Source organism: Mycena indigotica (genome assembly GCF_014461135.1).
Source record: "Mycena indigotica strain 171206Taipei chromosome Unknown Mind.scaff0007, whole genome shotgun sequence".
Lineage (NCBI taxonomy): Eukaryota > Fungi > Basidiomycota > Agaricomycetes > Agaricales > Mycenaceae > Mycena > Mycena indigotica.
In genome coordinates, this window is record NW_023503006.1 from 4,488,842 (window position 1) to 4,516,369 (window position 27,528).

Sequence of the window (27,528 nt, forward strand, 5' to 3'; positions counted from 1 at the left end):
TGGATTGCGAGCCATTCTGCAGCTAGGTTAGCGCTAAAGCAGCATGGCAGTGGAGCATGATGGGTTCAAGTTGTTGCGCCATATAATCCGCGGCGCTCTCTTTCAGGATAACCACAAACGTTTTAAATTCGATGCACAAACCTTCTTTACCCCCGCCGAATTCCGAATGCAAGGTCAGCGGTGTTCAAACTACTCTGAGCGTCGATCATTAAACAGCGGCTCGGGGTTTGACGGTCAGTCATCGAACGATGGGAGAGATGCAGGGCCGTGGTTTGTGTGATGAGGAATGCATCCCACCCGCCCGCACCCGCTGGGCGAATCATCATCGTGGGTTCCCGTGGCAGGGCAATCTCGTTGGCAACGCGTTCAAGAAGTCTCCCGTTGGCCTCGGCGTACACAAGACAAAAGTCGTGATACACGCTAGTCAATCTCAGCAATAATCTTCCCGCTGGAGAGTTGCCCGTAAGCGCGCGGTACAGATGGAGATGGGAAGGACGTTACATGTTCGCGTCAGCCTCCATTTCTCGATGCGCAGCCTGAATTTCACTCCACGGGAATATCTAAACGACAAATTCAGCCAGGGGAATGCTAGGAACGACTGATGCACTGGCCTTGTGGATATACGTCTTGATTTCGCCTGGACCGTCTTGGCCTGTGATGTGCTCGAGAATCTCGCGCTCGAATCTGGCTATCAACTCGCTTTGATATGTGGGCGTACGCGAGCGCAGAGTTGACCCTTGGATGCGCAGTCGCTTTCGCAAGATGGTGGCCAGGTTGACCGAGGGTACAACAGGTCCGCTCAAGAACGCCAGAAGTGTCATTCGACCATCCATTGCAAGCGAATTGAGGTTTTTCTCAAAGTGAGATTGCCCGCTGAAAGCTTAAAGTTAGTTAGCCGTCAACAGACCGAGAAGTCCGTACACAAAATCCACCAATACATCAACGCCTTTGCCTCCCGTCGTTTCCTCAAGCACCACCTGGGAGAAATCTTGGGTCTTGTAATTCGCCGTATGCGTTGCGCCGTTGGATATGGAGCGGAGAAAGTCGAGCTTGACGGAAGTCGAGGCTGTGGCGGTAACAGTTTTCCTATAGGATATATAGTGCTGGGGAAAGGGGATTCGGGAGCAACTTACGCTTGGTAGAAGCGCGCAAGCTGGATCGCAGCAATACCCACACCTGATGCACCAGCGTGGACAAGAACGTTGTCCTCTGCTTTGATTTCGCCACAGAGAACGATCGCCTGAAAAGCTGGGAGCAAATCAACGACGATTTCCGGTAAAAAAGAGCCCTGCGAACCGGTTAAAAAGTTCTCCGGAATCGCGGCTGCCTCTGCCCATGTCAAATGAGCAGGCTTGGTAACAATGTGTGTTTGGGGGACGACAATATACTCGGCATAAGCTCCCTTGAAGGGTTTTCAGAGCAAGAGATCGAAACTTTTGAGTGCTTACGCCGCCAGCGAGACCCAGAACTTCGTCTCCGACATTCCAACGCGTTACCTGAGTCCCAACAGAAGTGATTTGACCGGAGAACTCGACACCCAACACCGTCGATGAACCTGGTGGGGGCGGGTAGTGGCCCTCTCGCTGATGGATGTCCATCCGATTGAGCCCAAACGCTTTCACCTAGAAATCCTTGTTGATTGGGGGAAAGGGAAAAGGCTACTGACACACTTTGACGAGGACTTCATTCGCATTAGCAACAGGTGTCTCGACTTGTCCGATATAAAGGCTGTCAGCAGGCCCTGCGTCGTTCTTCACCAGGACAGCGCGCATCGAGAATAGGGTCAACTTGAAGACGAATTTGTCCTTGGATTCGTCATTCGGAAGATGTAAGGGTTGTTGGTCTCGTGACCGCTGAGTGATGGCCCTTGGACATCTCCAACCTCCACAAGTGTAATAACCCGTGCCTATGGCATGGACAGAACTTTTGCAGCGCCCACACGGCCGCTCGCCTGCGGCTCGCAGCCGGCGGGCGGTATCCGAGGGGTGGCACGTGAAATCCACGTGTTTCACGTGCGTCCGCATGACTTTCTGTCAATGCCGGCACTGAGCTGTTTTTATATATAAGACAAGTATAACGTCCGTGCCTCTGGCATGGACAAAAATTAATTATTTTGCAGCGCCCACACGGCCGCTCGCCTGCGGCTCGCAGCCGGCGGGCGGTATCCGAGGGGTGGTCACATGAATTTCACGTGCCATCGATCAAAACGCATGACCAACACGTGACTTTCTGTCAATGCCGGCACGGTAGTGTTTTCATATTATAGATGACTTGTATGTACTTTTCACAGGGAGTTCACGACTGCCCAGAAACGGACTGTCGACGAGACAAACCGCGACCATGCTCCATCGAACCAATTCTTACCACCGCGTTTCTACGAGACTTTCTTGCGACTGTGAAGAGGACGGAATGCCACTCCCGAGTCCCGACGCCCGTGTCCTTCATTTCATTTCACGTCTCGTCCTAAGTGAGTCTCATCGCGACTTTCGTTTTTTCCGATATGATTCACCTATCTTAAGGTAGTTCATCGAAGTCCTACCTGAGGCACACAAACTTGAACTTTCCAGCTCGAACTTTTGACTGTTCGACCAAGATGGACGGATCAGTTTATGCATAATGCGCTGATGGAAGATATAGCTCAAATGAAGCTTCAGATCGTCGTATTGTATGACCGCGTGCTCAGGCCTATTTCGTCAGTTCCCCTTGGCCTCTAACGGTCACCTATTTTCGCAACTTCGTCGGCACAATTCGTTCACGTGTATAGTGCGACGACATCGGCAATTGCATGCGACCCGTGGCACTCGGGCAGGTGGGATTCTGAGCTTCTAAACACTGGTGGAGCGGAAATATGAAGACAACGTCCTCGGTGGGTTTTAAACCGTTTCTTTCTTGTGTTTGGCGCTGAATATCGGCAGAAGTCGACGGTGTCTTGGCCAGTGTAGCTACAGTGCATATAGATGGAAGAACTTCGTCTTATTTTCGCCAAAGCACCCGGTCAGCGGACGATGTCAACATCGCCAATCAAATGCATAAAGAGTTCGCTGGTCGAGCTCACCAGTTATTCGCCTTGGATATGCGCGTCTTAAGCTTGAAATCGTTCGTTGCTGCAGCGTTATTTGCATGGAGCGCTCGCGCAGGGACGACCATGACGGTCAGTAACTGGGGCGACAATCCATCGCATTTGCCTGCTCTATTGGTCTATACTCCGACCAACATCGTTTCCAACCCGCCAATCGTGCTCGCTGTACGTCTCTCCATCTTCCAGAATAATGGGCTGACTCTGTTCGCAGCTCCACGCTTGTGGAGGAAGTGGCTCGCAATTCATGTCTTCATTCAACATCCCTGCCTACGCCGACCAGCTCGGTTTCCCTATCCTCTATCCGACTTCCAATCCGGAGCTCGGCTTCAACTGCTGGGACTGTTGGTCAACCCAAACGAATCTTCACAACGGGGGTGGTGACTCGCAAGGTCTTGCCGCGATGGTTGGGTGGGCCAAGACCCAATTCAAGAGTGATGGGTCGAAGGGAGTGTTCATCATCGGGGCCTCTTCCGGAGCTATGATGGCCAACGTTATGGCTGCGACATACCCAGACCTCTTCAAGGGCGCTGCTTCGTGGTCGGGTGTCCCCGCCGGCTGCTGGCTCAATGCAACATCCAGTACTCCCCTTACTCCCGATCAGACCTGTCCTTTGGGCCAGAAAGCATCTACTTTCTCTGCCGCTCAGTGGGCCACGCTTGCCAAGAACGCAGACCCGAATTACTCTGGCCCCCGCCCGGCGATGCTTATTGCGCACGGCACCCAAGACTCTGCTGTCTCTATCCTCAATCTCAACGCCCAGCTGGCACAGTGGAGCACAGTTCTTGGCCTCAGCTTCAGCCAGAACATAACCAACGACCCGACGTCGACCTGGAAACGCATTGTGTACGGTGACGGAACAAAGTTGATTGGTTTCGAGGTTGCGGGTGGGGGGCACATTCCGCCCTTCCAAGGTGATGCTGTTTTCAAGTTCTTTGGGTTGCTTGGTGGCAACGGCGGAACGGGGACAACGACAGTTAAGAGCTCTACAACCGTCACGACAACGACGACGAGCTCTCCACCAACCGGCTCACAAGCGAATCATTGGGACCAATGTGGAGGCCAGGGCTGGACAGGCGCGACTTCTTGCGTGTCTCCATATACCTGCACCCAGTTGAACCCATACTACTCTCAATGTTTGTAGCAGTAATGTCTATGCTGAATCACACTGTGATTGAGTGACTAGATAGACCTCCGCCAACAATGTTATTGTATGTCCAATGCCAGTCCCTCGGCGCTAATTTCTTCAATCTCGTCCTGAAACTCCTCCATAAAATCACGATTGTCTTCCAAGTCTCCCCATATCGTGATGCTTTCCCATCTTGCGACCTTGGGAGGGACAGCACGAGCCTGAAGTTCCTCGTCTGTCCACCAGCGCGAGCGAATCATGTCGAGTATAGGCTGCTCGTCGAAGTCGTCGCCAACATATTCAAAGTTGATGCGTCGCAGGCATGGGGCGGCGGGATTGGGTGCGGCCTCGTGGTACGTCAGACGCTGGAAGAAGCTGTTGTCCACACAAGAGGTGCAACCGTAAAGTTCCAAGCTGACGAGTGATGGAATATTTAGCAGAATGGCGCTCAGTTCGCCGGCGTCCAGGTCACAGTCCGAAATTTCGAGTTTCTCGAGATTCGGGGAGCGCTGAAGGAAGGACGGAAAGGCGGTACTCAGGGAAAGCGGGCTGATACCGTCCATTTTAATTTCAAGTGATTTCAGGCAAGGAAAGGCGAACAGAGCAAAGATGGGAGTCATGGTTAGGCCCCCCCCAATATCGAGCTCAAGTTCTCGGAGATGGGGCAAAGAGACAACATTGCCTGATGAGGTCGCATGGTCGGCTCTCCAGGCATTGCAGCCGAGTTTGAGTCGAGTGGCAGAAGTGCATTGCGCAATGGCTTCGAGAACGAGCAATGGGTGGTGTTCGTCTATCAGCTCGAGTTGCCTCAGCTGTGACCAGGGAAGCTGAAGCCTCGAAATGCCGTTGATATCTATCGATACAAGAGAAAGTTGCGGTGCATCGACGAATAAGGAGGATGATTGATTCCCTTGAACTGCGGGAGCATTCTGCAAATCGAGTTCGACATGGCTCAAATGCGGGAGCGTTCCTTTCGGTGCATTCTGGAGGAATGGAATAATATCGAAGTTGGCCTTGATGCTGCTCCAACGGAGGGCGGACGAAACCACCACAGCGATGAGCTTTCTGGACATCGCGTGTTGAGGTTTCCGAAGGTGCAGTAAGATGTCTACCGGGTGGGGGAAAGACCGCTGGAGCATCACCGCAGTTGTTTCCGCATAAGCCGACGAGGCATTCGAGGCATTGAGAATCATGGGCATAACCCACAAATGCGGTGTGGCTAGAAGCACTCGGCGCCAGTAATTGCACACTGAAGAGAGGCAAAGGACTTCCTTGAAACGGCAAGCCGGTATTCCCCTGATGTTGATATCGAATCCGAAATCGAGTCGTTGTTGAGAACCGCTAACCACCCGTTTGAATATTTCGATGAGCAAATCCTCGGGGAGAATTCGGATCGGGGCCACAATATATTTCAGAGCCGCAACTCTGGATCGTTGGAAGTCGCAAGCAGCCGATAGCGCCTTCAATTCCGTTTCCATCCTGATGAGGGTTGTTTCTGCTTCAGCGAGCAAAGAGGTGGCCTGTTTTCCAAAGCCGGGAGTAGCGGATTCGGCGAGTAGGTTATAAAAAACGTCCATTCGTATGATACGTCCTAAGACGGAAGGAGGGCAATGGAAGAGGCAAGCTGGAAAACTGATGTCAAGTTGACCGGCAAAGGCACGAGCTGTCACGCTCACGTGCCACAGTCCTATCATTCAATCAGCAAATCCTTCAAGTTTTCCGATTTCATTGTTTCGTTCAGTGATTATAAGTCGAGATTACACAATCCTGGTCTCAGCGCGCACCATTGCGGCCGCAGCGCAATAGCCTTCACTCCCCACTGCACCATTCTAAACCTCACATCGTACTCGCTTGCGCTTCAGTTCCATCAAGGCTTTCCCATTCGGTTGTTTCGCACTTCAGAATACCTCCGCCGAAATGCCAGTGGCCGCGCGCGGCTAAACGATTTAATCGAGGTTACTCGGGTTCGACTGCTTAGCCCAAAGCAGTTGTTGGCCGCCCAAGACGAGATGTGCTTGAGAATTCTGAACTGCTGATGTTGAACGTGTATGCCTGGATAGGATGAGCGTTGGTATAGGTAAAAGGGATGAAACTCACATGCTGCCATGTCTTGAAAGGGCGTCGCCACCCGCACTAAAGTACTTTCCGGGTAGAACCTTTGCAGTAGCCGTAATGAGCCTGGTGGTAAAGTTGACGGTTGCGGGAGTCGCGAGACGAAGGTGGCCAGCAGGAGATTCGTTGGCGAATGTCAGGGAGATAACTGACTACATGCAATGTGCTCTGGATGTGAAGCAGCAGCAATAATAGCGGTATGTCCGGGAGTGTCCATTCTTGTTCAGGTAATAAGCAGCTGCTCTACTTGGCTGTTTGGAAGTAGGAACTATGTAGCCATAAGAACGGCAATACCGCGCTGCAACGCACATGAGCAAATGAGCAAGGCTGTTGCAGCTGCAGCATATGAAACAATATCTTGTAATAGACTTGAGCGACAGAGTAAGCCCCCCTTTTGGACGAAAGGGAGTTGTGCTTGCAAAACATGTTGCCTTAACCCAGCTCATTGCATCCAAGGTACGCTTCATGTCGGCAACAGGGAAGCTAACCCAAGTTTTGAGAAATGAGGCAGTAATCAAAGCGAAAACCCTAGCAAATTGCGCGATGTGTCCAGCATGAATCCCCTATAAGGCTTTATTTGAAGATGTCAGAAAGATGAGGTGAAAATAGATCTAGAACGCACGTAAGCCGGCGAATCCTTGACGATGTTAACTGGAGCAACGTGGGAATAAACCGTCCCATTCCACTTGCGCGAACGTGGTCACCCTCTGAATAGACCTGAAGTCGAGTTCGCTGAGAGGACCGCGGGAGCACCAGTCTTGGGAATAGCGAGCGTGTAGCCTTCGATGCGACTGCTGCAGTCCTTCACAGCTTCAGTGGCGATTGGCAACACGGTTGTCGTATTTTGTAGAGTGATTGTTAGACTGGCGAGTGTAGGAGATACTTTGAAAGATGTAGCATTGGACGCCCCACGGTCAGCACGCTGCAAGTGGATTAGTTCCACGAACGAAGACTGAGGAAACCTGGAAAAACCTGCAGCTTGTCGGTGGCGAGATAAGTTTTGGTTCGGGAGACAGCATCGAGCAAGTCTTGTGGCGCATTGGGTACGTTGATGGTGATACTTAATAAAGGTTGGCGAGAGAACAAGGAAGCTTGTTCCAGTTATGAGAGTTGTGGGGATAGGTCACAAAGCGAACAGACCGCGAAAAATGCAAGTCGCGTGGTGGTTCAGAAGAAGGAAGACTAAGTCAGGAGGTCACCCGACGCAAACACTTTTTTGAAGCATTCGACATCATGGCAGAAGAGAAGGAGGAGGACTACTGAATTTGGGAAATTTGTGTCAAGACTACTCAGTATGGACTCAAAATCAAGAATTGGACGAAATCTGAGTCTAAGAATCAGACGAACGAAATTACATAAGTAAGTACTCGTTCCCTAGACTTTCCCTCCACTCATGGAGGACAGCGTGCAGACGGCACTAAAAAAGCTCAGAATTCACCATGAAACACTCACCTCTACTACTTCAAATTCTCAACCTCTCCCATTCGAGCTCGTTGATCATATTTTTGACTTGTACATCAAGACCAGCTCGCCACACATTGGCTGCCCGCCTCGTCGTGATGGAAAAATCATCTCTCGAGATCCGGGACCCCTTCTCCTCGCCAGCGTTTGTCGGGTATGGCGGCGAAGGTGTCTTTTGCGACCCGCCTTATGGTCGAAGCTCACTGTCTATTCTCGCAAAAACGCCCCCAAACGCGACTACGAGCTTTCTACCATCGTCTCCATCTGGCTGCGTCGCGCACAGGACCATCCTCTCAACCTTGCCCTCCATCTCAACTCAGTTTTCACCGCTTCTGTGAAAACTGCCGCCACAGTTTTCGCCATCCTACCGCACTTAGCAAAACAGATAGAAACACTTGCTATTACAATTGACCGACGCACTGTCGACCATTTCTACCGTGAAATTTCGTTTCCGATGTTGAAAGACTTCTCGTTGATAATAGACGAGGCCCAGCATGAAGACGAAGATGCCCTCCATGAATCGGCCCTTCTTGATAACCTCATCGCTCCTCAACTCACTTCAGCACGTTTGATCCATGCCTCTACGGATTGGATCACTCTTCCATGGAGTCAAATCACAAAATTCGAGGCAGTCTACCGGGAGTTGTATGAGATCTCGCCACTGCTCGAACAAATGCCATTGTTGCAAGAATTAGACTTTACTCTCAGACGCTCCGGCTTTTCTTCGGTGTATCATCAACCGGATGTCGCTGGAAGGCTAATCCCGATGCCTGCCTTGCGCATACTTCGACTTCATTATGCATTGCCCCTCATTCCCCGTCTTACGCTTCCTGCCCTCACGACACTCGAAATTGAAAATATGGAAGAGTCAGATATTGGGAAGCTCAGCTTACTAGCCGAGCGCTCTACGTGGCCTTTGCATGCCTTATTTTTCGAAAGGACGTCTCCCGCCGCCATCGTGGCAGGCCTGAAGGTGGCGCCTATGTTGCACACGGTCGGGCTTGATCTACGACTCGGCGCCGGAGACAAAGGACCACTAGTTGAAGAGGATGTCAATGAAGTCTTCGCAATCCTGGGGATGCCCAACCACCTACCCAACTTGCGTTCTCTCCGTCTAATTTCCCCACCACTCTCCAGCATTGATTCAGTGGCTCCTGCCTTACAGGAACACAATCAACTTGAGCTCTTGGACCTCTCCGTTGTCACAGTCGAAGGCGATGTTACCGATCTTTCCCGCGCCTTGACATTGTTCCAAAGACCAACCCTCCGACTCAAGCTCCACTCTGCTTCGAAAACGCCTTATTAGAATCCGCAACATTTTAAGCAAAGGGAATACAGTAGCGCAAGCTGTTTACTATGTACTGTACATAGTTGCTCTTCATCTTACCATATATTCTCCAAGTTATCTAATCCGAGTCATAATAATCACAGGCGTCTGCTCAAGACCCTCCTCGCGAGTTTCGCACAAATACCTTCAAGCTCTATCATTGGCTTGTGTCCCGCCGCGTCTGTCGGGAAGCGCCTCATGCAGGCCTCATGTGTTGTACCTGAGCACCGGCAACCGATTCTCAGAAATTACTCCGAGTCCTGCATCAGCATTTCAAGCTTGAGTGGGCTGGGATTGGGATTGCAATTGATAAGTCGCAAGGACTGGTTCACAGGACCCCAGCTAAACTTGAAAGACACTGAAGCTCTGCTATGCTTTGGAGAATTAGTATCCTAGTACATATTATAAAGTGTTACACATGTCCACTACAACATTCTAATGCTCATGGGGTCCTTGCCATCTACTAGTCGCTGATGAACCACATTACTGGTGAAAGAAGACCACTGTTAATTGTGTCAGTATTCAAGTTGAGAGTTATCTAGTACGAAGGACTAACCCCATTGCCAAGAAAGACCGCTGCTCGTTTGGCGATCTCCATGTCCACCGCCATCCCCACATCCAGCTGTTCATTATTCAGCCATAGATCGTGAGTGGTAACAACTGTTGGCCAGCCGTTATGTCGCAATGCCGCAACGAGATTGTCCAGGAACTCGCCGGACTCGTTGGTGAGTAAGTAGAGAATATCGAGGTTCTTCCTCCCCCAATCCTGCTTGACCTGCTGAGCTCGCAGCAAGGTTTCGTCTACATTTGGGAGACACATCACGAATGCCTTCTCTTCCCGATGAGGATCATTTGGGCTCGGTAGTCGGTGGTTGGCGACGTCAGGGAGCATCGGTAATTGTGACCAGCCGTAATGGCCCGAACCACTACTCGCAAGGAAACGACAATGCTCGATGTAGTCTCCGCGCCGAAGATGGATGGCGAGCATGCGCTTGAACGGATCGTTCGACACAGCTGGTCGGCCCCAGCCCGTTTTCCCGTGGAAAACGCCCCTGCGTAGATTGCCTTCCACGGCCGATGCCACAATTTCCGACGGGCGTAACAGGGTGCTCACAGGAGACGTCGAGAATACCTCCCAGAGCTCCAAAACCCGTTGGCCACCCCAAATCCGAAGATCGAAAATCTGAGGAAACGGTTCGATTTGTAGCGACGTATGAACAACCTCGATGCAATTTTCCGTTGCTTCTAGCAATATCTTGTTCCATGTATCGAAAATGAGTTGACCGGAAGCATGGTCAACCCCGCCTGGGATGCTGGGCTTCACATCCTCGACATTGATGAGACGGCGAGATGAAGGGGGGCAAACGGTTCCCCACCATGCTTCAGAAATTGCTCGAGGTGGGTTGGGTCCGGAAGGATGACTCGGATGCCACGAGCCACCAACAACTGGACCAGCAAGAAGTGCGCTCATTGGCGTTCGAGCGCCAGACTCTGGAGCGGGAGGGAAAGGGTAATGCTCTGGGGCCCACCAATAGTCCGCAAAAACATATGCGCGATTAGAGACATAAGCAAGATGAGCATTCATTAATCTGACAACTTGTGAGCACTGAGCACAAGAGCATCGAAGACATGTACAGTACCCACGCACCGTTCGTTCAAGCAGTTATTCCATCCCAAAAAGTTGGCTTGTACCGAAAACTTCACATAACGGCCGTTCTTGCCTTCGGGGAAAGGCAGGTCGAGGTTGTGTTGCGGTAGACGCTCGACTTTGCGTCGGAGTTGGTTGTATGACGGAGCAATTGAGACACCCAGCAATTTGTAGCCTCTTGTGCGGGTTGTTGGGTGTGAGACGAGCAAGAGAAAGACCACCGAAAGGATAATGAGGAAAAGAAAGGCTCGGCGGATTTTGTATGAAGTTGGGGTGAACGACGACCATCGACCGCTCATTCGAGCTCAAGGCAGTTTTGCCTGAAGATGTCGGGTATGAACGCGGAAGACAGAAACGCGGTGGCCACGAATCTAGTATTTCTGTGCCATAAGATGCGCAAAAGGAAACTGACCCGAGGTGAAGATTGGCCGATCGGCATGCCGATGAGAGGGAAAACGTTTCAACGCCGAATGTCTGTGGGATAGGGATAGGGATAGAATTACCGCAGTGGTCCAGTGTTTCTACATATGGCATCCATGAATTTGTGGCGATGGGTACAGTTATTGGGTGGGTGCTGGGCCTCAAACGGCCCTGGCTACCATCGAGCGAACTCAAGTCGTTGATGGAAGAGCATGGGGCAGTGACAAGGCTGTGCGAACTGCGGATCCACTTCGCAATCCCCGTGTAATTCATTGCATTGCCGCGAGTGGCGGCGCTCGCGAAAATCATCCAGCGGTGTTGAGGAACGTGGGAGCAAATGGAGATCGTCAGGTCACGGTCACAAGCGGGTCAAAGAAATTGGCTGTGAGTTTGGTCGCGCTTATGAACTTCAGAAGTTAAGTCAGTAAACAGACCCGAGTGGATGTGGACGGCGATGTTTCAATGAACAGCCAGGGAGCATTTACATATAATTATATCTGCGACTCTGGGGCTCGGAGATGGGCCCGGGCCTTCAAAATTCGAACTTTTCCCCGACAATTTCTTCCGTTGCATTCCACAGTTGTTCTGCTCGGACCTGCCAGTGAGATTTTAGAGTTCGTTGTTTAACTGCATGAAGATGACTAACTGGGTCAGAGCTATGGCTGGCGACCTTATCGGTCGCTATTGTCGCGTCGTCGAGGTAAGCTCCAGGAGTTGTCGTGAGACGAGGATCCAGCGTAGCCGCGACGGTACTAGAGTGCATGTGAGCCATAAGTAGGAGCGATATACGCGCTGAGAACGCACGTTGCGGCTCCTTGAGGGATCGTCTTCCACTCAAAGTCCTTCGTATTGGGTTGGCCATCAGCGTCAAGGATGCCCATACCCTGCAAAATAGGAATTGAGTCTGCCGCAGTATTGATATTCGTGGAAATGACTGCATGGCGATAAGAGTCTGGCCTTAAAACTCCAAGTAAACAACTTACTGCCGGGATGAACGCTATAACCCAGGATCGTCCCTTTGGAACGACGCGAAAGTTCGATAGCGGTGAGAATGTTAGCGGACTTGGCTTGGAAATATGCATCGGTAGCAGTGTATTTGCTTTCGTCTGGTGATTTCATCAAAGCAAGGTCGACGCCATTCCCGAATGCATGCGCGCCACTTGACACGAACACCACTCGAGGCGTGTAACTTGCCGTGGTTGAAGCAAGGAGTTTTGATTTCAAGAGCTTGGTGAAGAGGAACGGGCCGACATGGTCTGTGGCCATCTGGCTCTCAAGCCCATCGACGGTGACCTTGAAGCGCCCGAGGGCGGCGGCAGCATTGTGGATAAGCACGTGGAGCGGCTCGGCATATGCGTTAACTTCTGCTGCAGCTGTTCTGACGGCAGAAAGAGACGACAAGTCAAGCTTGAGACGTCTGACATTGGCGCTAGGACTGTCCTTCTTGATTGCGTCTTCAGATAACTTCAATCTACGAGTCGATGAGAGGAATGGCTTCAAACATGCGAAAGACCACCTCTCGTCGTTGTATCCCGTTATGATGACGAGGTTTGCCTGCTTGGCGAGGGCGCGAGCGGCTTCGAAACCGATGCCGTTCAAAGAGGTGCCGGTGATGAGGACTGAAGGTTATCTTAGTAAAAAGTAAGAAACAGCTGCGACTGACTATTTTTCCCTTTAATCTCATCAACGAATGCGGTCACAACCTCGTCAGCCGAGGTTTCGAAAGAAAACTTGGGATATGTCGCCATTGCTAGAGGTGAAATAATCTCGTGGGGAATCAGAGTGCTGTTGTGGACAGAAAACTTCGAGTTGTGAGCTTATATACACCTGATGGACATCTCTGGGAATCAAGCCACCAGAGGCTGACGAAGACTTCGCCGCTCCGACAGCTCCATGTACACTGTCTCGCCCACGCCTCTTCGAGTTTACAAAGCCGAACTTTCAGGAAGATCGTATAGGTCAGCAGCAGAATTCTTATCGCTGTGCTAATTGTCAGCTGTTGTTGTCGGTGAGCGTAGTGAGTTTCTCACAGTCTATCAACTTCTTGAACAAGTCCGCAATGCTGCTGAGAATATCATTACTCATGAGCAGATGGCGGATATGTGTCAGCATCTCTTCTTAGATGATATATAGCGGGAAGCTCGCCATTGCTATTGCATCATTGCATTGTGCATCCTGCAGGCTGCATCGACGCAAGAATCAACAAGAGTCACATGGCGTCACTCATTGTCACCTCCTTGTGACTCTTGTCACTCTGAATCAACCATGCTTGAACCAGAGTACGACGACGACGACGACAATTAACTCACACACACAATCGTTGAATGTGAGCGATGCAAGGCTTTGCAAGCTTTCCGCTGTGACATTTCATGGCTGACAATGCTGCAGTCCGACCTACTCTTCCGGCTTTCGTTCTTGTTCTGTTCATGGCGCTGCCGGAGTTGTCTCTTTTGAAATTGGCTTGTGTGTGTCTCGCTCCTCGAGACAACGAAGTAAAATATATTCACAAGTAGATGACAAAGGATTGGAGTCATTGGGCAACCGCCGCCTACTGCCACAGACCAGGTGCCAAGCCCCGACACACTGCTTCCGAGAATGACGCTCAGTGTCATAATATATCTGCGTCTTTCGCAAGTTCGTCGGGGCAATTTCATCACGTGGATGGTGCGACGCTGTCGGCTTTCCAGGCGCTCTGGCCACCACAGGGCTTCGCTGGAGTAACTCTGGCTCAATATCGCAAAGGGAGGCGGTCAGCGGACGACGATCCAAACGAGTGTATAAAGTGTTTTCGTTGCGGGCGAGCAGGACCAGTAACCTCAACGTAGGACAACATGCGCCTCTCTCAGTCTTTCTTCGTGGCAACCCTATTTGTGTGGGGAGCTTATGCAGGAAGTACATCGACGGTCAGCAACTGGGGAGACAATCCCTCCCATCTGCCCGCGTTGTTGGTCTATACTCCGTCAACGGTTGTTTCGAACCCCCCGATTATTCTTGCGGTGTGTCATCCCAGCCATCCATATTGCTCATTAGCTCAAGCCATTTCATTTAAGCTTCATCCATGTGGCGGTAGCGGCTCGCAGTTCATGTCTCAATTCAACATCAACACGTACGCCGACCAGCTCGGTTTCCCCGTGCTTTACCCCACCTCCAACCAAGAGCTCGGCTTCAACTGCTGGGACTGTTGGTCAACCCAGACCAACCTCCACAACGGGGGTGGTGACTCGCAAGGTCTCGCCGCAATGGTTGGGTGGGCAAAGACCCAATTCAAGAGTGACGGTTCGAAGGGAGTGTTTATTATTGGCGCATCGTCCGGTGCTATGATGGCCAACGTTATGGCTGCGACATATCCAGACTTGTTCAAAGGCGCTGCCTCTTGGTCAGGTGTTCCAGCTGGCTGCTGGCTCAATGCGACATCCAGCACTCCCCTCACTCCCGATCAGACCTGTCCTTTGGGTCAGAAAGCTTCGACTTTCTCTGCCGCTCAGTGGGCAACACTTGCCAAGAACGCAGACCCCAACTATTCCGGCTCCCGTCCCGCAATGCTGATCACCCACGGAACCGCCGACAGTCTTGTTTCTATCCTCAACCTTAACGCCCAGCTGGCACAGTGGAGTACCGTTTTGGGCCTCACATTCAACCACAACGTCACAAACGACCCCACGAGCAGCTGGAAGCGCATCGTTTATGGTGACGGGACTCAACTGATCGGCTTCGAGGTTGCTGGTGGCGGACACATCCCACCGTTCCAGGGAGACGCTGTGTTCAAATTCTTCGGGTTGCTTGGCGGTGGAACGGGGTCGGGGTCGACAACGACTGGAGTTACAACGACAGTCAAGAGCACAACCACCGTTGCGAGCACGACCTCGAGTTCTCCTCCAAGTGGCTCACAGGCGGCTCATTGGGGCCAATGTGGTGGACAGGGTTGGACTGGGCCTACGACTTGCGTAGCTCCGTATACTTGCACCGTGAGCAACCCATACTACTCCCAGTGTTTGTAATGTCTTGCGTCTCAAAATGAATGTATAAATACCAAGTTGTGCTACTTATACTCCCCCTTTTACCCCTGAACCATGATACCTTAGGCTCTGAAGCAGCTTTCCTTCCGGAATACGTTGGGCAGTAAACTACGGGCACCACATCTGTCCTCCCTCGTGCCCGTTGGGCTGGTTCGAGCCTAATGATATCTATAATAATATTAATAATAAAGCCCAAATGGCACAACTGACTACCAGGCCGCCCAACCAGCCACTGTACCCTCCTACGAGTTTAAATTCCTACGAGTACGTCGGCCTATGACCAGCTATACTAGCGAGCACTAACAAACAATAAGTCAAGCCCAAGGCAAGCCTAGAAATACTTCAAATACAGTCCTCCGCAGTTCCGCTCTGCTTAGTATTACTAGTGTCCCAAGCAGCATTGCAGTATACAAGACAAATTCCAGAGAGTCTATGATTCTATAATTCTGCTTTGGCAAGTAAAGCTTGTTCTCTGAAGAAGGGGTCGCTGCTTGGGCACGTGTACAATGTATTGGTAGAACATGTTCATTGTTCAATGATTGACTACTAGTATCAAAAAAAAATTGTTTGACTAAAAAAGGAAATTTGAGAGATTCAATCACAATGGTCTGTATGTATCCTGCTTTAGCTGCATACATACGGTCCTAGAGGCATTGCGAGTAGTACGGGTTACTCACCGTACATTTATACGGTGCCACGCAAGTGGTGGGGCCGGTCCAGCCCTGCCCCCCACATTGCTCCCAATGAGCCGCCTGTGAGCCAGTCGGAGGCGGCGCACTCGTCGTGGTACCCGATGCTGATGTAGTGCTCTTGACCGTGGTTGTCGTAGAGACCGACCCACCACCGAGCAGCCCAAAAAACTTGAAGGTCGCATCACCCTGAAATGGCGGGATGTGGCCACCACCAGCAACCTCGAATCCGATAAGCTTTGTTCCATCTCCGTAGACGATGCGCTTCCAGTTAGTAGTTGGGTCGTTGGTGATGTTCTTTGACCAACTCAGTCCCAAGACACCGCTCCATTGCGCGAGTTGGGTACCAAGATTGGCTATCGTCACCAGCGAGTCCGCCGTTCCGTGTGTGATAAGCATTGCTGGACGAGAGCCATTGTAGCCAGGATCGCTGTTCTTTGCCAATGCAACCCATTGGGCGGCGGTAGTGTTCAATGCCCGCTGGCCCTGCGCGCAACTCTGGTCTGGGCTGGACGGTGTGCTCGACGTGTCGCCTGCGAAGCAACCGTCCGGAACACCTGACCAAGAGGCCGCCCCTTTGAAAAGGTTGGGATACGTCGCAGCCATTACATTGGCCATCATAGCTCCAGATGACGCGCCAATAATGAAGACACGCGAACCGTCGCTCTTGAACTGGGTCGTCGCCCACGTAACCATAGCGGCAAGCCCCTGCGAATCGCCTCCGCCGTTGTGTGTGGTCGACGCAGTCGAATGGACATCCCAGCAGTTGAAGCCGAGCTGCTGGTTAGATGTTGGATAGAGGATGGGAAAGCCGAGCTGATCTGCGTAGCTTGGGATGTTGAATTGAGACATGAATTGTGAGCCAGTCCCGCCGCATGGATGGAGCTACAGATCAACATTCAGTGTGGTTTCACGAGAGGGGAAGGCTCAACCTACTGCAAGGACTATTGCAGGATTCGAGGCGACAGTTGTCGGGGTGTAGACCAACAATGCCGGCAAATGAGACGGATTGTCTCCCCAGTTACTGACAGTCGAAGTCGTGCCTGCATAGGCGCAGCTCAAGAGCAACGCCGTCGCAAAGAAAGCTCCAGTTACTGTGAAGGCTGGCATCCTGTAAGTATCTGACGAAAGCCTCGAACCAGCGAGTTTATACACTCGTTTGGTGACCATCTGCTGACCTACTCCTCTTGCGACAATGAGCCAGAGTTATTCCAGGACATTGAAACATTAATATTCGCGTGACTTTCTTCGTGATGTGGCTGAAGTTTCGGAGGCAATGGACCATCGAAGCTATATAAAAAGTAGCGTAAGTACTGGATGTAAAAGGACATGAAACTAGTTGCGCTGTTGGTCTGCCCTAGTACTGCACCTGTCCCTCAAAAGGGGGGTCTTGTCGAACCACTGTAGATGGAGCTGAGTATACACCGGCGTTGATCCATCTGTTTCCCATACCTTTCAAAGGACTCGCAGCTGAAGCGGCCGCCGTCTCCACTGCAACCGAACAACGACTCGAATCAGCTTGAACAAGGTCTCTCTTTGTATCTCGTCCCAGGCTGAGGCTCGACGTAGCACCCGTGCCAGGGGCAAAGTTCAAACGCTGAGAGACAACTTGAGTTAATCACGCCACGGTTGTTCCACGAGTGTGCTGGTGATCTCCAGTTGCATGATGTGATCTGTCCGAGCTCGGCTTGAGTTAAACACAACTGTGGTGAATTGAAGAAAGAACTTGGAAAGAACACGAAAGCTTCACGAAAGACGTCAGATGGGAGTCACAGCTTGGTCACGCTGATCATTCACTTTTCTTTCCTGTTACTTTCCATGGTCTTCCGAGTGGTCGGAATCGGTGAGTGGATGACCGCGCAGTTTTCATTTGTCTCAATCCTTAATACTAGCTTAATAAAGTTTCAAACACCACACACACACATTCTATAATATGGAGGGAAAATCACTCGAATCATTACAGGCTACATATCCTCCATCGGCCCCGATTACAGTGAATACATCGTCAGCGCAATGATTTCGTCGCGTTGGTGGTCGGAAGAACCATTGCAGTCGTCGGGCGGTGCTCGCTTAAACAAGGTGTTCATTGCAGCCACGCACCGCCAACCAGAGGAGCCGTTGGAGGAATTCAGGGAGAAAGTTTATAGGCTTCGCGCTGAAGGGTTGACCGTAGATGTAGGTTATATACCAGATGCATAGTACAGGATTTAAGTATTCTAAAATTCAAATTTCTCGCCTATAATCTCCTCCGTAACTGCCCACAACTTCTCCGCATTCGCTACGTCCGTGCTATGAGCAGCAACAGTCTCGGTCGCAACCTTCGAGTCGTCCAGATAGGCACCAGGAGTTTCGATGATGCGAGGGTCGAAAGCAGCAGTAACCGTGCTAACATTCGAGATAAGTCATCGTGATATCAGCACTTTCATGATTCATGGGACTCACGTCGCCGCGCCTTGAGGGATTGTTTTCCATTGGAAGTCTTTCGTGTTGGGCTTCCCGTCAGCGTCGAGGATTTTCATGGCCTTCATAATCGGGAGAGCGTCCTCGGCAGTGTTGATATTAGTGAGAATAACTAGTTCCAGAGTCAGAAATACACCCCCGACATATTCGGAATATAGACATACCTCCCGGATGCAGACTGTAGCCCAAAATCGCGCCCTTTGAACGGCGTGAAAGCTCGCTCGCTGTCAAGATGTTGGCGGACTTGGCTTGGAAGTAAGCCCCTTCTGGAGTGTATTTGCCCGCTTCGGGCGTCTTGAAGGCGGCGAGGTCGAGACCGTTCGCCCACGCATGTGCGCCACTCGACACGAATACGACTCGCGGCTTGTATGTAGTACTCGAGGCCGCCAAAAGCCGCGGTTTGAGTAGTTTGGTGAAAAGGAATGGCCCAACATGGTCTGTTTCTAACTGTAGCTCTAGTTTGTCGACAGTGGTTTTGAATGGCCCGAGCCCAGCGGCAGCGTTGTGGATAAGGACGTGGATTGGTTCGGAGTAAGCATTTACTTCCGCTGCAGCTTTACGGACTGCTGCGAGGGACGAGAGATCGAGGGTAAGACGTCGGATGTTCGCAGTGGGGTTTTCTTTCTTGATAGCTGTCTCAGAAAGTTTTAACCTTGCTTGGAGTGAGCGAAAGTAGAACTGCGAAAGCCAGGGACATACCTTTCGTCATTATATCCAGTGATGATGATAAGGTTGGCATATTTGGCAACAACCCGAGCTGCTTCATACCCGATACCGTTGAGGGATGTTCCAGTAATAAGAACTGGAAAGTGTCACAACTTTGAGCTTGGGCGCGGGAGAGAGAGTAGATACTCACCGTTTTTCCCCTTGATTTCGCTCGCAAAAGTATCGGCGACTTCTTCGGCCGTGGTTTCGAAGGTGAAGGTCGGATAGTTGGACATAGTTATTATTAATAGCCTCAAAGCTCAAGTTGGTTCGGTGTGCAAGGCAAAAGTAGACGAAATCCGGTGTATGAAGCTCTACGAAATGTTCTTATAAGTGGTATCAAATGCCCTGTTGAGTCTGCTTACGGGAAATTCGGGAGATGACTGGTCGCCGACCCAGACTGTAGCTGAATAAGGAGGAAGCATTTGCAAGACGAAAGCCATAGTCAGCAAAAGAAGCGGTAAGCAGACTTCGACTTGGGCGCCACCAAGAAAAATGACCAAGAGGGTAAAGTAATTTGGGAATCCATTGGTTGCGCGCAGAATATGCGAGTGAGAGAGAGCTGTGGCGTGACGAGATGCTCTCGTAAGCTTCGGTGAGTCACGGATCAGTTCTTAGTTCTTCTTCTGTGATCTCCAGTCCGTCCAGAGCCTCTACTACTATTCTTTGGGAAACCAGTATACTATTACAAATGTAGGTCAGCTACAACATTCTAATGCTCTTTGGATCCTTGCCAGCTACTAATCGTTGATGAATCACATTACTGGTGAATGAAGACCACTGGGAGAAGTTGTGTTAGCATTAGGAGAGCAGCTGGGCACAACTGACCCCGTTTCCTAGAAAAACCTCTGCCCGCTTGGCGATCTCCATGTCCACCGCCATACCCACGCCCAACTGTTCGTTATCGAGTTGCAAATCGTGGGTCGTTACCACGGTCCGCCAACCACCCCGAAGAAGAGCCGTAACAAGAATGTCCAGAAACTCGCCGGACTCATTGGTGAGCAAATAGACAGTGTCCAGCGCCTTATCCCAGTCCTGCCTTACTTGATGGGCCCGCGCAACCACTTGCTTGATATCGGGAAGACACATAGCAAATGCCTTGGCCTCCCTCTGCGGATCGTCTGAGCCGGGAAATCGATGGGCAGCCACGTCGGGGAGGAATTTCAATTGCGACCATCCATAATAGCCCGAACCCACACTTGCGAGGAAACGACAATGGTTGATGTAGTCCCCGCGGCGGAGATGGATCGCAAGCATGTGACGAAAAGGCATTGGCATGCCAATGGGTGGCCGACCTCCACCCGTTCTCCCATGGAAGACACCTTTGCGAAGATTGCTCTCCACAGCGGCTGATACGATATTGGAAGGGCGTAATAGGGTGCTGACAGGAGACGCGGAGAAGGCCTCCCAGAGCTCTAGCACTCGCTGACCACCCCACAGTCGCAGATCGAATATTTGAGGGAACGTATCCGCATCAAATGAGGTATACACGATCTCCACGCAGCTCTCCTCCGCTTCCAATAATAGTTTGCGCCACGTATCGAAAATTAGTTGACCTGCCGCATGGTCTACTCCGCCAGGAATATGGGGCTTGATGTCCTCCGTATTGATAAGTCGGCGGGACGACAGTGGGCAGATAATGTTCCACCATCGTTCAGAGATTGCACGAGGTGATTTGGGATGAGAAGAGTCGTTTAGAAAGGTTGTGTCGCGATGCCATGGGCCACCGACAACTGGACCGGCGAGAAGGGCACCCATTGGTGTCCGCGCACCAGACTTCGGAGCGGGAGAGAATGGGAAGTGTTCAGGGGCCCACCAATAGTCAGAGAAAACATAGGCGCGATTGGAAACATGAGCAAGATGAGCATTCATTAATCTAGAAGGATTAGAGGGCACACACATCAAAGATAGTGACAACTACACACCGTTCTCCCAGGCAGTTGTTCCACCCCAAAAAGTTCACCTGCACCGAAAACTTCACATAACGGCCAGTTTTACCTTCAGGAAATGGCAAGGCAAGATTATGTTGTGGCAGCCGCTCGGCTTGAAAACGAAGCCAGTAGTACGATGGCGCAATAGAGAGACCAAGGAAAGTGTAGCCTCTCGCGCGGGTTGTTGGGTGCGTGAAAAGAAGGAGAACAATCCCAAGGATGACAAGGATTAGAACCGCTCGTCGAGGCTTGCATGAAGGATGTATGAGTAAGGACCTCATTCGAGACACCAGACAGAGACCGAGAGACAAGAAGAATCCAGGCAAAATCCAGGTGTTGCGGTGGTTGCCGTAACCTGTTGTAAAAGGGAACTGACCCGACGCCGCAAAGATCTGTACTGTATTCCAGGCGACTGTTGGAGTCGGTAAACATATCGGACCGGCGCAGATTTGCGGCCCTTTGCGGCCATGTTCACGGAGGAAAAAGCTAAAGTAGACACGGATGTGACCGGTGGCGGCGGTGGCCGCGGCCGTGACTCGGACCCCGTGCGCGCACGTGCCACAATATGCCCTAGTACATACTTATTCGCGTCTGCTTGTCCTACTGCTTGCGAGATGCCGAAGACATCAGTATATTCAAAGTTTATCCAGACATGCGTGTATTTTCCGAAGGAGAGTGCCCAAATCAAACTCCGAGTCAGTCGGCTACAGTACTTACAGTATAAGTACTTACCGTCTAGCTCAGAGCTCCAGTGGCGGCTTAAGACTCAAGTTAAAGAGAGCCAGCACTTGTTCCCTTAATTCCTCTCGGCGTATACTTGTATTTTCCTCCAGGTTGACCCCGATGTTGATAGGCTATTATACCGACGCGAATAGCACGGGTAGTATGCCTATGTAAACCAAACCTAAACCACGAATTTTTCTCCAATAATTTCCTCCGTCACTTCCCAGAGTTTCTTCGCCTTCAGCTTTCGAGGGGTGAGCCACATCGCTTCCAGAGGCTCAGAAGCTTACCGGATCAATAGCATGATGGGAGACGGTCTCAGTTGCGACTTTGCAATCATCGAGGTACGCTCCAGAGTGTGCTGCAACACGAGGATCAAAAGCCGCCGCGATAGTTCTTGAAGAGGTCAATGTGGGAAGCGGAAGACGAAATATAATGTGAAACAAACGTTGCTGCCCCTTGCGATATAGTCTTCCACTGGATCTCCTTTGTATTGAGCTTCTTGTCGTTGTCGAGAATTTGGAGTTGCTGCAACGCTGCGATAGTGATAGGATCCGTCGACGATGTGATTATATTGGTGAGGATAACTATAATGCTAGATTCGACACAAGTCGATAGAAAGCATATAATAGCAAACTCACCACCGGGATGCAGACTGTAAGCAAGAATCGCGCCATTGGCACGACGTGCAAGTTCGCTTGCAGTCAAGATATTGGCCGATTTAGCTTGATGGTAGACCGTTGCACTGTTATACTTGTTTGGGGAAGGTGCTTTCAGATAGTCAAGGTCAACACCATCCCCAAAGACCGACGCGTGTGCGCCGCTCGCGACGAAAACAACGCGGGGCGTGAATGTTGCACTCGCAGCAGCGAGAAGTTTGGGCTTGATAAGCTTGGTCAATAAAAACGGGCCAACGTGGTCCGTCGCAAGCTGATTCTCAAGCTTATCAACTGTGAGTTGGAATTGACCGAAACCTGCAGCAGCGTTGTGGATGAGGATGTGGATGGGTTCCGGGTATGCGTTGACTTCGGCTGCAGCCTTTCGAACAGCTTCCAGTGAGGATAAATCAAGAGTCAGGCGCCGAACATTGGCTGAAGGGATCTCTTTCTTGATTGCGTCTTCCGAAAGCCTTAACCTGTTGGGAGATGAGCTTGAATATGGGGAGCGGGTCTGGGCCACCTCTCGTTGCTGTATCCGGTAATGATGACCAGATTCGCATGTTTCGCGACCGCTCGGGCTGTCTCGAAACCAATCCCATTCAACGAAGTGCCAGTGACGAGAACTAGGCAGTTTCAGCCTCATAACGGACCAGGGATCGTAGAGCGACTAACCATTCTTGCCTTGGATTTCTTTGGCGAATGCCGTAGCCACCTCTTCACCCGTCGTATCAAAACCAAATATCGGGTATGTCACCATATTGAAGCGAGTGCAGTTTCGGATGAGAGTTGTAGTTTTAAATCAGGTTTGCAGATGACTAAACCCTGATGCTGACCTGGACTGATTTGAAAGCGGCTTGCAAACGGTTCCAAGTCATAGTAAGCATGTTGGCGGTGGTCCGAGTAGTGCGCAGGGGGCTTGCATTCCTTCAAGCGGGGGGAGGTATTCTATCGTTATGAGACGATAAGTATCATTCGACGAGATAATGTCTGCACTCTCTCAGTCTCTCTGAGTTGCTTGATCGTTGAGGCATGCGCGGCCTATGCAAATTGAGCCCTGAAGCTTGGGCTACAGGCGGACAGAAGTGGGATATCGCTGGCTCGTTCCATATCAGCTGGGTGTGATCATATTCGGGAAGCCTGAGCCGTCAATACTAGTAACAAAGAATTCGAAGCACGACTGACTCGGAGTAGCCAGTGAAAACGACGGCTCACCGTTTTTGGCTTCCGGGAATGTTAGTCATAGCCTACAGGAGTAGCAGTAGCAGCGCAGAATTATTGCAAGCTTGAGTTGTCTTTGCACAAATTGGTTTGAGAACAGTGGTGTCACGCGTTACCCTCATTTCCGCCAACCATCAATAATCATCGAGCTGGCGACTTCCATCCCATGCTGCAGCGCTTACATATGGAAGTGATATTGATACTCGCTGGCTCCAGAGGAAAATCCTCCGTCCATATCTTCCCATTTCTCCCACCAGACGAACTTACATACCACCAAATGCGCTCGTGAGGTCCTGATGGTCCTGACTGGTTTCGCTGGATACATTGTTTTCATGTCTCCTTCCAGAAGCACTAGAATGTATATCATTGTGTCAGGCGTCGAAGACGTCTTTCGGATGTACTACTCGCTGGCATTTTAAAGTTTTGGCAGTTGACACTGAATACTGGCCAACAACTCGTCGTTTGTGTCTTTCAACATCGGTCGCGTCGAGCGTCACCTCTTCAATACCCCGTATGCAACTCTTAGAGTGGCAAATACTCATCACATTGCTACCACCGGACGCTCGAAACTTTCAATTCCCTCAAACGCACAATGCACAATAAACACATCGATTATCACTCGATTTGATGCTGAATCCTGGGCATCTATTCGGGCACTCAAGCTTCACCAGCCTCGGCAAATCGGCCCCCGTACCGGTTTTTGTTCAGAAAATGCGGTTCCCTGTGCACGACAGCCAGGCATGTTATTCTGCGATGAGCCACGCCCCTCGATGCGCGCCGGAATTCCCTCATTCTAGCTGATGATCGCCTGAAAGCAATGGACGACCCAAGAAAACGCTGCTGGGGGTGCACCTTCGAGCTACAATTGAGCCGACTATAACTACTAGCCCCGGGCTTTTTGGACACAAGATTCCCAACGGGTTGGCATGGACTTGCCTTCCCTTCCTCTGCTATCTCGCAATGCACATATCCATCATGTAACTCAAGCATTGGCACAGATTCCAGCGGCCATGGTGGACCTAGACTCGTCCAGGTAGTAGACGACATGCACTCGGCGCATTTCCAGGGCTGAGCAGTGATTTCTCGTAGAATGCTGATAATTTTTTACTGCATCTCCACCCTTGATCTACTGGGCGAAGTCGATCAGCAGACCACTTTGGCACAACGAGAGTCGTGGAGAAGCTGGATATGGGACCAGTACATCGGTAGATGATTCAGTGTCTTAATTTTGACCTCATTATTTGGTAGCTGGGCCATTAGGGACAGCATTCAAACCGGGGACCTCGGTGAGTAGTTTCAAGTTCAAGTTAATATCTGGTATCGAACGCCTTTAACGAAAGTCTACAGATGAAGAGCTCAACCCCGCATATCATATCCACGTATGCTGCGATTCTCTCGCTAGCTGCTCTTCGGGACGATTTTTCGCGTCTCAGTCAGCCGGGAATTCTAACGTTTCTGCGAGTATGTCAAAGGGCTGATGGGTCCTTTGCTTCAACACCACCACTGTCGAGCTCCAGCACGTACTCAACAGCCGAAGGAGACATGCGGAATATCTATTGTGCATTTTGCATCTGCTCTCTCTTCGGGGAAACTGGCTGGCGAGCGATAAACGTCCAGCAAGCGATCGACTTTGTTGGACGTTGTCGGGTGGGGAAAATCTTTGGTTGACTCGGAGGTCACTTATGGAGAATGAACAGACTTATGAAGGTGGTTATGGCCAATTGCCAGGATGCGAGGCTCAAGGTCACTGGCACTCTGACCTTGGTTTCGCTTCTCCGCTAACATTTGTTCCAGGTGGTACGACCTTTCTTGCGATTGCATGCCTGCAAATGGCACCCCCTCCAGCCGCAAGTCATCGCTACGGTCCACAACACTCGCGAGCGAGCGCAAGGTTGTCTTCTGTCGATCGGGCTCGTTCGGAAAACTGGCTGGTCCATAACCAAGTTGCCCCTTCCGGCGGTTTTCGTGGTCGGACAGGCAAACCACCCGATTCCTGTTACTGCTTCTGGGGCGGCGCCGCACTCCGAGTAAGCATGATTGGTTTTTTTTGTTAGTTGGTGTTTGAATGCAATTTCAGATTCTGGGTGCACAGGACAAGATAGACGCGTATGCACTGATTGACTTTATTTCTCGTTGTCAGTTTACCTATGGTGGGATCGCGAAGGCGCCTGATGAGTTTCCTGGTAATCTCACGACAATTGTGTTGGCTACTCTGACTTGTCTGAAGACCCATACCATACATACCTTGCCCTCGCCGCTGCCGCCCTTTATGCACCAATTCTGCCCCCAGCATATGCCTCGTCTGCTGGCTGGCATTTTGCGGCATTGAATCCCCTGGTCAACGCCTGCGAGGAGACAGTTCGATGGGCGCAAAACGCTTTAGACAACCGCAGTAGTAACGAGTCCACATAGGCAAACACGGAACAAGTGTCAATGAAAAGGTGGAGATAATGATACAGCAGCAGTTATGTGTATTGAATGCAGTTCACCGTCTTGACATCATCCCAGCAATGGTGCTTTTCCAAGTCAAGGCTTTCTCGAAGCCGTTCCGTCCCTCACGGACTGACAAGGTGTAATCAGAATTGTGCAAGGAAAAATAAAAAATAATGCGCACAATCTTTGAACGCTTGCATAACCTCGGCCTGGGTGTTCATGACGAAGGGACCGTATTGAACAATAGGCTCGTTGATAGGTTCGGCCGAGGCGAGCATGTATTGGGTGTCTGGACTCATGCTCTTGAGCAAAACCCCTGTCTCGTTGGCGTCGGCACTGAGGACGAGTGTGTGGAAGGCCTCAAACACCGTTGGTCTAGTGGTTCCGACGACGAGAGAGCCACTGAGGATGTAAATGAATGTGGTCCATCCAGCAGCTTCCGATAATTCAGCAAAAATATAGAGGGGGACTGGGAGGAAACATACGCAGTTCCTGGAAGGTCTCGAGACCCTCTTTTTCGTGGATGTAGTGGAAGTACCAGCAGCCGCCCAAAGGCCGGACGGGGCTTTCTTTGCCGTGACTTTTCCCGCTAATCACCCTGACTTTCAAGCCCTCGACTGGTTCCGCGACGGGGATTTGGGTAGGACCGAGCTCTTGGTATGAAGGCTTGACCATCTTGAATTTTTTGGGCAGATTGACCCAAAGTTGAAGGCCGATCGGATCAGGTTTTCCGGGGATGTAGTTGGGGATTTCGGAGTGAATTATGCCGCGACCAGCGGTCATCCATTGGACACCGCCGGCTTCGATGACGCCCTTGTGGCCAGCAGAATCTTCGTGGTTGCTGGACCCCCGGAGCATCTGTAACGGATAGATTAGTTCATGTTCTCGATGTGAACGACGACCGACGTAGGTAATGGTGGCTTGACCGCGATGGGGATGGTCAGGGAAGCCGGCTCCAGCACTCGCATGGAAGTGGTCGAGCATGAGGAAGGGGGTGAGGTTTTTCACTGAACTGAGTTAATTCTTGTTCTCTGCAAATTTGTTGTCCACGTACGACTGCCACCACCAATACTCCTTCGGACTGCTATGCATGAGCACCATGACTGCTTCAAACTAATGGAAATAACGAACCGATGGCACCATCCCCCTCTGGTGTTTCAACAGCGTAGACTTTCTTGGTTACAGTGCGGGAGATGGGGGTAGTAGAGTCGGAAATAGGATCAGACATGGTGCGTGGGACGGCGAAGTAAGCTGCGATTGAGATGATAGCGACGACTATGCCCGTGCCTTTATAGTGCATCCAAGGTGGGTGAGGGTTGGTGCGAGTCTCATCTGAGAAGATGAGCTTATATCAGCCTTCCTTTTTTGGCAATCAACGCCCACGAGATTATTAAGATCAAGGCGGCGGCGGCGTTCCGTCCAGAAGCTGATTCATGATGTTCTCGTGAGCGGGGAAGCGCGTCAGTGCACGTGAACATTCATGTGCTCTTGCCGTTGACTGTTTCGCTGTCAATTGTTTCA

At 51.0% G+C, this 27,528-nt stretch overlaps 13 protein-coding genes across 13 annotated transcripts; 3 read left to right on the top strand and 10 right to left on the bottom strand.

Moving 5' to 3' along the window:
- Nucleotides 1-420: 420 nt before the first annotated feature.
- Nucleotides 421-2,024, bottom strand: MIND_00896900 (PKS-ER domain-containing protein; the record flags this gene model as incomplete). Its single annotated transcript, XM_037365615.1, has 7 exons — nt 421-448; nt 502-560; nt 597-873; nt 922-1,086; nt 1,134-1,402; nt 1,449-1,622; nt 1,671-2,024. 7 exons carry the CDS (start codon nt 2,022-2,024, stop codon nt 421-423), a joined length of 1,326 nt encoding a protein of 441 aa, XP_037218857.1.
- Nucleotides 2,025-3,025: 1,001 nt separating this feature from the next.
- Nucleotides 3,026-4,220, top strand: MIND_00897000 (Alpha/Beta hydrolase protein; the record flags this gene model as incomplete). The annotated part of the gene is made up of 2 exons (XM_037365616.1): nt 3,026-3,244; nt 3,291-4,220. The coding sequence occupies 2 exons, from the start codon at nt 3,026-3,028 to the stop codon at nt 4,218-4,220; spliced, it is 1,149 nt and encodes a 382-aa protein (XP_037218858.1).
- A 62-nt stretch (nt 4,221-4,282) lies between these two features.
- On the bottom strand, nt 4,283-5,866 carry MIND_00897100 (uncharacterized protein; the record flags this gene model as incomplete). Its single annotated transcript, XM_037365617.1, has 1 exon — nt 4,283-5,866. The coding sequence occupies exon 1, from the start codon at nt 5,780-5,782 to the stop codon at nt 4,283-4,285; it is 1,500 nt and encodes a 499-aa protein (XP_037218859.1). The 5' UTR covers nt 5,783-5,866.
- A 285-nt stretch (nt 5,867-6,151) lies between these two features.
- On the bottom strand, nt 6,152-7,357 carry MIND_00897200 (Beta-hexosaminidase; the record flags this gene model as incomplete). The annotated part of the gene is made up of 5 exons (XM_037365618.1): nt 6,152-6,257; nt 6,303-6,469; nt 6,940-6,968; nt 7,035-7,239; nt 7,280-7,357. The coding sequence occupies 5 exons, from the start codon at nt 7,355-7,357 to the stop codon at nt 6,152-6,154; spliced, it is 585 nt and encodes a 194-aa protein (XP_037218860.1).
- Nucleotides 7,358-7,695: 338 nt separating this feature from the next.
- Nucleotides 7,696-9,084, top strand: MIND_00897300 (uncharacterized protein; the record flags this gene model as incomplete). The annotated part of the gene is made up of 1 exon (XM_037365619.1): nt 7,696-9,084. Exon 1 carries the CDS (start codon nt 7,711-7,713, stop codon nt 9,082-9,084), a length of 1,374 nt encoding a protein of 457 aa, XP_037218861.1. The 5' UTR covers nt 7,696-7,710.
- Nucleotides 9,085-9,530: 446 nt separating this feature from the next.
- On the bottom strand, nt 9,531-11,052 carry MIND_00897400 (uncharacterized protein; the record flags this gene model as incomplete). The annotated part of the gene is made up of 3 exons (XM_037365620.1): nt 9,531-9,608; nt 9,662-10,694; nt 10,754-11,052. 3 exons carry the CDS (start codon nt 11,050-11,052, stop codon nt 9,531-9,533), a joined length of 1,410 nt encoding a protein of 469 aa, XP_037218862.1.
- A 653-nt stretch (nt 11,053-11,705) lies between these two features.
- MIND_00897500 (Short-chain dehydrogenase/reductase family protein) lies at nt 11,706-12,921 on the bottom strand (the record flags this gene model as incomplete). The annotated part of the gene is made up of 5 exons (XM_037365621.1): nt 11,706-11,768; nt 11,820-11,925; nt 11,978-12,107; nt 12,157-12,792; nt 12,837-12,921. The coding sequence occupies 5 exons, from the start codon at nt 12,919-12,921 to the stop codon at nt 11,706-11,708; spliced, it is 1,020 nt and encodes a 339-aa protein (XP_037218863.1).
- Nucleotides 12,922-14,004: 1,083 nt separating this feature from the next.
- MIND_00897600 (Alpha/Beta hydrolase protein) lies at nt 14,005-15,171 on the top strand (the record flags this gene model as incomplete). The annotated part of the gene is made up of 1 exon (XM_037365622.1): nt 14,005-15,171. One exon carries the CDS (start codon nt 14,005-14,007, stop codon nt 15,169-15,171), a length of 1,167 nt encoding a protein of 388 aa, XP_037218864.1.
- Nucleotides 15,172-15,833: 662 nt separating this feature from the next.
- Nucleotides 15,834-17,163, bottom strand: MIND_00897700 (Alpha/Beta hydrolase protein; the record flags this gene model as incomplete). Its single annotated transcript, XM_037365623.1, has 3 exons — nt 15,834-16,763; nt 16,815-16,999; nt 17,061-17,163. The coding sequence occupies 3 exons, from the start codon at nt 17,161-17,163 to the stop codon at nt 15,834-15,836; spliced, it is 1,218 nt and encodes a 405-aa protein (XP_037218865.1).
- Nucleotides 17,164-18,094: 931 nt separating this feature from the next.
- MIND_00897800 (Short-chain dehydrogenase/reductase family protein) lies at nt 18,095-19,279 on the bottom strand (the record flags this gene model as incomplete). The annotated part of the gene is made up of 5 exons (XM_037365624.1): nt 18,095-18,263; nt 18,321-18,450; nt 18,503-18,990; nt 19,038-19,140; nt 19,195-19,279. 5 exons carry the CDS (start codon nt 19,277-19,279, stop codon nt 18,095-18,097), a joined length of 975 nt encoding a protein of 324 aa, XP_037218866.1.
- A 466-nt stretch (nt 19,280-19,745) lies between these two features.
- Nucleotides 19,746-21,369, bottom strand: MIND_00897900 (uncharacterized protein; the record flags this gene model as incomplete). Its single annotated transcript, XM_037365625.1, has 3 exons — nt 20,969-21,369; nt 19,872-20,919; nt 19,746-19,823 (listed from the first exon to the last, which is right to left on the bottom strand). Exons 1-3 carry the CDS (start codon nt 21,253-21,255, stop codon nt 19,746-19,748), a joined length of 1,413 nt encoding a protein of 470 aa, XP_037218867.1. The 5' UTR covers nt 21,256-21,369.
- Nucleotides 21,370-21,878: 509 nt separating this feature from the next.
- MIND_00898000 (Short-chain dehydrogenase/reductase family protein) lies at nt 21,879-23,113 on the bottom strand (the record flags this gene model as incomplete). Its single annotated transcript, XM_037365626.1, has 6 exons — nt 21,879-21,941; nt 21,988-22,093; nt 22,146-22,284; nt 22,339-22,832; nt 22,877-22,979; nt 23,029-23,113. 6 exons carry the CDS (start codon nt 23,111-23,113, stop codon nt 21,879-21,881), a joined length of 990 nt encoding a protein of 329 aa, XP_037218868.1.
- A 2,946-nt stretch (nt 23,114-26,059) lies between these two features.
- Nucleotides 26,060-27,235, bottom strand: MIND_00898200 (Pirin domain-containing protein; the record flags this gene model as incomplete). The annotated part of the gene is made up of 5 exons (XM_037365627.1): nt 26,060-26,136; nt 26,189-26,443; nt 26,493-27,014; nt 27,062-27,088; nt 27,139-27,235. 5 exons carry the CDS (start codon nt 27,233-27,235, stop codon nt 26,060-26,062), a joined length of 978 nt encoding a protein of 325 aa, XP_037218869.1.
- Nucleotides 27,236-27,528: the final 293 nt, after the last annotated feature.